The sequence below is a fragment of the Oncorhynchus mykiss genome, chromosome 19 (assembly GCF_057628025.1).
Source record: "Oncorhynchus mykiss isolate SJ-2025 chromosome 19, ASM5762802v1, whole genome shotgun sequence".
Classification (NCBI taxonomy): domain Eukaryota; kingdom Metazoa; phylum Chordata; class Actinopteri; order Salmoniformes; family Salmonidae; genus Oncorhynchus; species Oncorhynchus mykiss.
The window spans coordinates 8,392,990-8,402,356 of record NC_143040.1 but is presented as its reverse complement, the minus strand read 5'-3'; the positions used below and the strand labels follow the sequence as shown (position 1 = coordinate 8,402,356).

At 43.7% G+C, this 9,367-nt stretch overlaps 1 protein-coding gene across 1 annotated transcript; it reads right to left on the bottom strand.

Moving 5' to 3' along the window:
- Window positions 1-407: 407 nt before the first annotated feature.
- Window positions 408-9,367, bottom strand: LOC149974803 (CD5 antigen-like). Its single transcript, XM_090210009.1, has 8 exons — window positions 9,277-9,367; window positions 3,093-3,122; window positions 2,577-2,888; window positions 1,843-2,148; window positions 1,448-1,717; window positions 850-1,164; window positions 658-746; window positions 408-542 (listed from the first exon to the last, which is right to left on the bottom strand). The coding sequence occupies exons 1-8, from the start codon at window positions 9,365-9,367 to the stop codon at window positions 408-410; spliced, it is 1,548 nt and encodes a 515-aa protein (XP_090066135.1).

The window sequence follows — 9,367 nt, the reverse complement described above, 5'->3', positions numbered from 1 at the left end:
CCAAGTTACCAAAACCCCATGTTACCAAAACCCATGTTACCCAAAACCCCATGTTACCCAGAACCCCATGTTACCAAAACCCCATGTTACCAAAACCCCATGTTACCCCAAAACCCCTTGTTACCCAAACCCCATGTTACCCCAAACCCCATGTAACCCAGAAACCCATGTTACTCTGGTGGTAAAAACCAAACTAAATTAATAATGGTGGTTGCAGTCACTCCTTTTAGATTTCTTCCAAGGTTCTAGAAAGAGAAACTAATTCTGAACTAATTCTGAACTTGTTATTAAAATTAGAACCACTTCAGGTTTGTCACCACATTTTAAACACCAGTCCACTGTTGACCATCGATTTAAAACACAAAACTGACCTAAGATCAGCATGTAGGGTCAGCTTCATTCTACTCCTAATCCGTCCCCTGGGCTGCTCTCTCCTCTCCCGGTCCAGCTTCAGCTCTGGAGCTCAGAGAGACCATCTCCATGGCATTGACATAAAGATCCATGCTGCTCACCCTGTTCACTCTCTTCTGCCTCCTGGTGGGCTAGGGAGGCACAGCACCAACAGTCAGACATTTACTCTTTAGTATCTCCATTCTCTCTCCCTCCCTCTCCCCCTCTCGTTTAAATGACTTGTAACATCTGAGTAAATGTCTTTACCTTGTAGTACAGGTAGGAGGTGGTGATGGCTGTCAGTAGGATCAGCAGCACTACAACGTGTCTGATGATGAAGGGTGGCAGAGGAGAAGCTGCAAACAGAAACACCTTTGATGAGGGGACTGATCAACATCACATAGATCTGTGGGAAATCTGTCAATGACAAAGTTATAAGTCTGGTTCCTGTTCAGTTACCTGTGATGGTGAGGGAGAGGAGCTCACTCTCAGAGGAGAAATTATGAGAGAAAACATAATTGTCATAAACACAGCTGTAGTTCCCTTGGTGGGAGTCATCTGCAGCAGGGAAGAGGAAGGCAGCAGAGTGATTGACAGCTGGCTGGGTTCTGTTGGAGCCGGTGAACGTGAGGTGGAAGGAGCCTCCTGGGTACTGTGGCTGAGTGGAGCAGGTGATGGTGAAGTTGTAGCCCCTGAACATCTCGGGCCCCTGGTGGCCCCTGGAGACCCCTCCCATTGAGTCAGTCAGGAAGATATCAGGCTGGACCAGGAGATCTGTAACAATAAAAGAGAACAAGAAAAACCTCTTCAACTAGTTTCCTATAGATATGACAATAACATCAGCATGTAACAGTGGTAGTGAGTAGAGACGTTCACTGAGATAACACTCACATACAAAAGCATTCTGGGATATTTAAGTTGTATTTGATTCCTACTTGACTGAGTGATCTATTTAGTAAAGCAGACTGACAAGTTAAACAGTCATCATGAGAGGTGCAGAGGAAGTTGTATGAATGAAGGAAATCAGTTGAATATAATTATAATATGTTGTTATTACCTGAGCAGATCACTGTGATTCCAGGATGGAGATCATAACTTCTGGAACACTCCCTCAGTGAAGACTCAGACCCAGAACAGTAAACTAAAAACCCTCTATTGGTGTTTCCAAGTAGTTCTGAAACAGTGGAACCACAACCCAGCTGTCGACACACTACTGCAGCTACATGCCAGTCCTCAGCTCCCACAATCCTCCACTCTCCCTGGTCGTACCACTCCACTCCACCAGCACAGCGACTGCCTCCTCCCACCAGCCTCACATCATCAGGCTCTGAGAAAAGAAAAGAGAGAGACAGTAATCTTACTATTTTCTCACTAAAACACATCTATACTGTCTCTCATATTCTTCACTCCAGGTGAGAAACAATGTTGACTGAGTGACAAACTGTTTCTTACCTGAGCAGGTGAGTCCAACAGCATTACCAGGTAGGCAGGTCTTGTTTTCTCTGTCTGAGGTGTCACAGTCCAGGAGAAGGGACTCTTTGCCTTTACACTGGAACTCTTTATCCCAGGTCTGACCCTCACCTTCTCCATAGAGCCCCCCCTGTAGAGCTGCAGGAGCCCCACAGCCAACATCCCTACAGACTACCTCTGCATCCTGCAGGTCAAAGTCAGCTTCACACACTGAGGCCCAGGACTGATTGGACTTCACCTCCACTCTCCCAGAGCAGAGACCAGCTCCATCCACAAGCCGCACAAACTCTGGAGAAAAAGAGTTGGTTGAACATTCATTCCGTTTTGTTGATGACATTGTCAAGGACTAAACACAAATATGTTGGATAAAAGATTGTAGTTTGCTATGTTTGATACTGTAAGAGGTAGAAATGGGTTCTTAGTCGCTCAGGATCGGGTTGGGAATAATGCAGGCAGGAGACAGGAATAAGTTCACTTCACTTTATAGAAAATAAACAGCTGGACATCCATCAGGCAGCTTCACTTCAGTACCATCTGAACTACAATGATCTGCCCATGAACATCTCCCATGAACCAATATGACAAACACAAATATAATGTTTAAATACATCTGAAATCTCTCCCTCTATTTAAATGAAATAAAAACACATAAAACATGATACATGGTAATATTGTATAATGTATAAATAAATCTCTCAATATGACCAGTCTCTTACCTGAACAGGTCACATGATGATAATATTCACCATAACAGAAACCAGGTTCTTCTATGATGTTACACTGTCTAATAGAAGACTCATCTCCACTACAAATACTAAATAGTCTGACTCCTATTCTTCCATCTTCAATCAGAGGTCCTCTAGATACAGATACAGGATTCCCACAGTCCAGCTCTCTACACACAACCTTAACATCTCTCCTCATTCCCCACCACCTAAAACATACACCTGTCCACTCTCCTCTGTAGAAGACTTCCACTGTCCCAGAACAGGAAGTGGTCCCATCCACCAGTCTGACTGAGTCTTCAGCTGTAAACAGCAGAGAGGAAAACACAGTGGTGAGGACAGATGATGACAGTGATTCTGTTATTCTAACAGCAGTAATGCTTTGTGGTTGACAAGTATTAGTAGTTACATAAAACACTACTTGTTATTGGGGTTTAGAATGGTTTGTATGGACACATGAATTGATATTGAACTGCTATAATCACTGTAGATTTATACTCTACCTACCTAGTGGACTGACGCTTTGAGTCTGGAGATCTGAGGAGAAAGAAAGAGACAGAGGAGAAAGAGAGAGACAGAGACACAGAGACAGAGAGAAACAAAGGAGAAAGGGAGGAGTCAGAGGAAGAGAGAGGCAGAGGTTAAATGAACATCAACATGACCTTTCATGATGTGATGGGGAAGACAGGCTTATCGTTGGTATGGTGCAACAACACCCATGTGTACATACACTATATATACTGTTCTGCCTGCTGTCCCCATCTGGTCGTGCTGCTGCTCCAGTTTCAACTGTTCTTCCTGCGGCTATGGAACCCTGACCTGTTCACCGGACGTGCTTCCTGTCCCAGACCTGCTGTTTTCAACTCTCTAGAGACAGCAGGAACGGTAGAGATACTCTGAATGATCGGCTATGAAAAGACAACTGACATTTACTCCTGAGGTGCTGACCTGTTGCACCCTCGACAACCACTGTGATTATTATTATTTGACCCTGCTGGTCGTCTATGAACGTTTGAACATCTTGGGTTTTAGGTTTCTGTACAGCACTTTGTGACATCAGCTGATGTAAGAAGTAAATAAATAAATGTGATTTGATGACAGATTTGATAGTCCTCTGAGTGGATTAATTTAGTGGATTCTATTTCAGCCACACCCCTTCCTGACAGATATATAAATCAAGCACTCAGCCATGCAATCTCCATAGACAAACATTGTCAGTAGAATGGCCTTAATGAAGAGCTCAGTGACTTTCAACATGGCAACATCATAGGATGCCACCTTTCATTATCCCCCAACTCCTCTCCTCTCCTCTCCCCCGCTACTCTACTCTCCCTGTCCCCCTTTCACCCTCTCCTCCCCCTTTCCTCTTCTCTTCTCCCATACTTCTCCCCATGTCTTTTTCACATTTTGTTAGCCTTATTCTAATATTAATTTAAAAACTATCCTCAATACCGTATAACGACATCACTATTTATTTATTTTACTAGGCAAGTCAGTTAAGAACAAATTCTTATTTTCAATGACGGCCTAGGAACAGTGGGTTCCCCTGAACAGCCTGTTCAGGGGCAGAACGATAGAATGATAGATTTGTACCTTGTCAGCTCGGGGATTTGAACTTGCAACCTTCCAGTAACTAGTCCAACGCTCTAACCACTAGGCTACCCTGCCGCCAGATACCCCATAATGACATCACTATACCCCATAATGACATCACTATACCCCATAATGACTTCACAATACCCCATAATGACTTCACAATACCCCATAATGACATCACAATACCCCATAATGACATCACTATACCCCATAATGACTTCACAATACCCCATAATGACATCACTATACCCGATAATGACTTCAAAATACCCCATAATGACTTCACAATACCCCATAATGACATCACAATACCCCATAATGACATCACAATACCCCATAATGACATCACTATACCCCATAATGACATCACAATACCCCATCATTTTTTATTTTATTTTATTTCACCTTTATTTAACCAGGTAGGCAAGTTGAGAACAAGTTCTCATTTACAATTGCGACCTGGCCAAGATAAAGCAAAGCAGTTCGACACATACAACGACACAGAGTTACACATGGAGTAAAACAAACATACAGTCAATAATACAGTATAAACAAGTCTATATACGATGTGAGCAAATGAGGTGAGATAAGGGAGGTAAAGGCAAAAAGGCCATGGTGGCAAAGTAAATACAATATAGCAAGTAAAACACTGGAATGGTAGATTTGCAATGGGAGAATGTGCAAAGTAGAAATAAAAATAATGGGGTGCAAAGGAGCAAAATAAATAAATAAATTCAATACAGTAGGGAAAGAGGTAGTTGTTTGGGCTAAATTATAGGTGGACTATGTACAGGTGCAGTAATCTGTGAGCTGCTCTGACAGATGGTGCTTAAAGCTAGTGAGGGAGATAAGTGTTTCCAGTTTCAGAGATTTTTGTAGTTCGTTCCAGTCATTGGCAGCAGAGAACTGGAAGGAGAGGCGGCCAAAGAAATAATTGGTTTTGGGGGTGACTAGAGAGATATACCTGCTGGAGCGTGTGCTACAGGTGGGAGATGCAATGGTGACCAGCGAGCTGAGATAAGGGGGGACTTTACCTAGCAGGGTCTTGTAGATGACATGGAGCCAGTGGGTTTGGCGACGAGTATGAAGCGAGGGCCAGCCAACGAGAGCGTACAGGTCGCAATGGTGGGTAGTATATGGGGCTTTGGTGACAAAACGGATTGCACTGTGATAGACTGCATCCAATTTGTTGAGTAGGGTATTGGAGGCTATTTTGTAAATGACATCGCCAAAGTCGAGGATTGGTAGGATGGTCAGTTTTACAAGGGTATGTTTGGCAGCATGAGTGAAGGATGCTTTGTTGCGAAATAGGAAGCCAATTCTAGATTTAACTTTGGATTGGAGATGTTTGATATGGGTCTGGAAGGAGAGTTTACAGTCTAACCAGACACCTAAGTATTTGTAGTTGTCCACGTATTCTAAGTCAGAGCCATCCAGAGTAGTAATGTTGGACAGGCGAGTAGGTACAGGTAGCGATCGGTTGAAGAGCATGCATTTAGTTTTACTTGTATTTAAGAGCAATTGGAGGCCACGGAAGGAGAGTTGTATGGCATTGAAGCTTGCCTGGAGGGTTGTTAACACAGTGTCCAAAGAAGGGCCAGAAGTATACAGAATGGTGTCGTCTGCGTAGAGGTGGATCAGAGACTCACCAGCAGCAAGAGCGACCTCATTGATGTATACAGAGAAGAGCTTGGTCCAAGAATTGAACCCTGTGGCACCCCCATAGAGACTGCCAGAGGTCCGGACAGCAGACCCTCCGATTTGACACACTGAACTCTATCAGAGAAGTAGTTGGTGAACCAGGCGAGGCAATCATTTGAGAAACCAAGGCTGTCGAGTCTGCCGATGAGGATGTGGTGATTGACAGAGTCGAAAGCCTTGGCCAGATCAATGAATACGGCTGCACAGTAATGTTTCTTATCGATGGCGGTTAAGATATCATTTAGGACCTTGAGCGTGGCTGAGGTGCACCCATGACCAGCTCTGAAACCAGATTGCATAGCAGAGAAGGTATGGTGAGATTCGAAATGGTCGGTAATCTGTTTGTTGACTTGGCTTTAGAAGACCTTAGAAAGGCATGGTAGGATAGATATAGGTCTGTAGCAGTTTGGGTCAAGAGTGTCACCCCCTTTGAAGAGGGGGATGACCGCAGCTGCTTTCCAATCTTTGGGAATCTCAGACGACACGGAAGAGAGGTTGAACAGGCTAGTAATAGGGGTGGCAACAATTTTGGCAGATAATTTTAGAAAGAAAGGGTCCAGATTGTCTAGCCCGGCTGATTTGTAGGGGTCCAGATTTTGCAGCTCATTCAGAACATCAGCTGAGCAGATTTGGGAGAAGGAGAAATGGGGAAGGCTTGGGCGAGTTGTTGTGGGGGGTGCAGTGCTGTTGACCGGGGTAAAAGTAGCCAGGTGGAAAGCATGGCCAGCCGTAGAAAGTTTGACCGCTGACCCATTACGGATGCAGGCAATGAGGCAGTGATCGCTGAGATCTTGGTTGAAGACAGCAGAGGTGTATTTAGAGGGCAGGTTGGTTAGGATGATATCTATGAGGGTGCCCGTGTTTAAGGCTTTGGGGAGGTACCTGGTAGGTTCATTGATAATTTGTGTGAGGTTGAGGGCATCAAGTTTAGATTGTAGGATGGCTGGGGTGTTAAGCATGTTCCAGTTTAGGTCGCCTAGCAGCACAAGCTCTGAAGAAAGATGGGGGGCAATCAGTTCACATATGGTGTCCAGAGCACAGCTGGGGGCAGAGGGTGGTCTATAGCAGGCGGCAACGGTGAGAGACTTGTTTTTAGAGAGGTGGATTTTTAAAAGTAGAAGTTCAAATTGTTTGGGTACAGACCTGGATAGTAGGACAGAACTCTTGTCTGAAAATGTTGTAGTTCGGAATTAAAATGTCTGAATTTTTGGTGGTCTTCCTAAACCAGGATTCAGACATTCAGATAATGACATCACAATACCCCATAATGACATCACTATACCCCATAATGACATCACAATACCCCATAATGACATCGCAATACCCCATAATGACATCACTATACCCAATAATGACTTCACTATACCCCATAATGACATCACAATACCCCATAATGACATCACTATACCCCATAATGACATCACAATACCCCATAATGACATCACAATACCCCATAATGACATCACTATACCCCATAATGACATCTGACCACCGTAACTGATAAAAAAACGGAGAAAATAATTGACAATTTACAGACTCAGTGAGTATTGCTATTGCTATTGAGAGAGGTAGGCAGAGAGAAGACAGGCTATGTGTCCACTGCCCACAAAATGAGTTGGATACTGAGCTGTACTTCCTAACCTCCTGACAAATGTACAACGATATAAGAGACACATATTTCCCTCAGATTACAAATACCCCAAAATAATTTGAAAACAAATATAATATCTGTTAGGTAAAATACCACAGTGTGCAATCATGTCAGCAGAATGTGTGACCTGTTGTGATGAGAACAGGGTAACCAGTGGAGAACAAACACAACAGTAAATAAAACCTAGGACTAGATTTATCACTTTAGTTCATTTCCCTTGAAATTTGTACTTCTACTTGTTGTACACACAGCTCACACTCTCCTACACACACCAGCTAACTGAGAGGGCCCTAGAGGAGTGTTGGATTTATTATGGATAAATTAATAAACAATATCCCCATTTTAAATAGAATTGTAACTAAGTAAACTTATACTCTGTTTTATAAGTGATTAACAATATGAGTTCATAAGAAGGGATTGTGTGACACAGATAAGGTGTAATAAAAAGTTAATGAACACCATTCCAACTAGGAATAAAACAAATGGGTTGTGGACTGTGAAAACAGATAAGGTCGTTCGCCTATGGTTGACCCTACAGAAACTTAGCTCTGGGGTTTTTAGATAAGGCAGTGAGTGCATTCCTAGGTTTTCTGTTAATTACAACTGTCAGTTCAGTGGTGATTGATAATGTTGAGGGGTCAAAAGTTACCTGGGAGTGTGTTAGTAAGTTAGAATGAACTTTTCACCTTACTTTGTCCCAGTCGAGAGGAGGGGATTCTGTTAAAGCAATGAAATGACGTCATGATCTGTATATAAACTGTTGCTCGTGGTTAAGTGGCAGCGCGCTCCGAGAATAAATTATATTACCTATTATTGAAAGACTGGTCTGCGTCTATTTTATGCAAACAAGAAATGTTAGAAATTCTCATAAAATAGATTAAGGGCTTTCAATTGATGAAAGCACATTGGCATAATTAAATTACAGTAACAAGGAGCCAGCTGGCTGAGAGGGCCCTAGTGGAGCCGCCTGGCTGAGAGGGCCCTAGTGGAGCCGCCTGGCTGAGAGGGCCCTAGTGGAGCCGCTTGGCTGAGAAGGCCCTAGTGGAGCCGCCTGGCTGAGAAGGCCCTAGTGGAGCCGCCTGGCTGAGAAGGCCCTAGTGGAGCCGCCATGAGAGGGCCCTAGTGGAGACGCCTGGCTGGGAAGGCCCTAGTGGAGCCGGCTGGCTGAGAGGGCCCTAGTGTAGCCCTTCCTTGACACTTTCTCTCTCCTCCACAAATATCCCCTCCACTACTCTCTCCTCTGCTCTCCCCACTACTCCTCTCTCTACCCTGTCGCTCTGCTCATCTTGATCTCTCTCTCCTGCGCATGGTCTCTCTCTCTTCTTGACATATAATGTTGGACCTGTTGATCTTGACTCAGCTCATAGACCTCTATCATCTACACCCCTCCCTTCTCCTACTCTAACATAACACCAATATAATATATAATACATAATATATACTCTCATTCATTTACATAGAGACAGATACAATCAATCATCGACACACTGAATATACAACAGTCAGATACATGACACCATCACAACTTAACTGACATTAGTGCCTGTCCCCAGATGGACAGTTAGGCTACAGTAAAGTACATTTACTGGTGATCACATCATTGTCCTGCTTTGAGACACATTTTTACTGTCTGCTTCCAGTTGCATGTTATTTTACTAACCCTGCAAATGGTAAGATATCTTACAATATTAAATCACATCTCAGTAACTGTCACACGTGTATATCAGTATAACAGCATCTTACCTGTGAACCAGAACAGGGTCATCAGTACCACTGCAGGTATCATATCTGTCTCGAACTGGGGCTCTACTGAGCGAAACAAGTCTACTGTCAT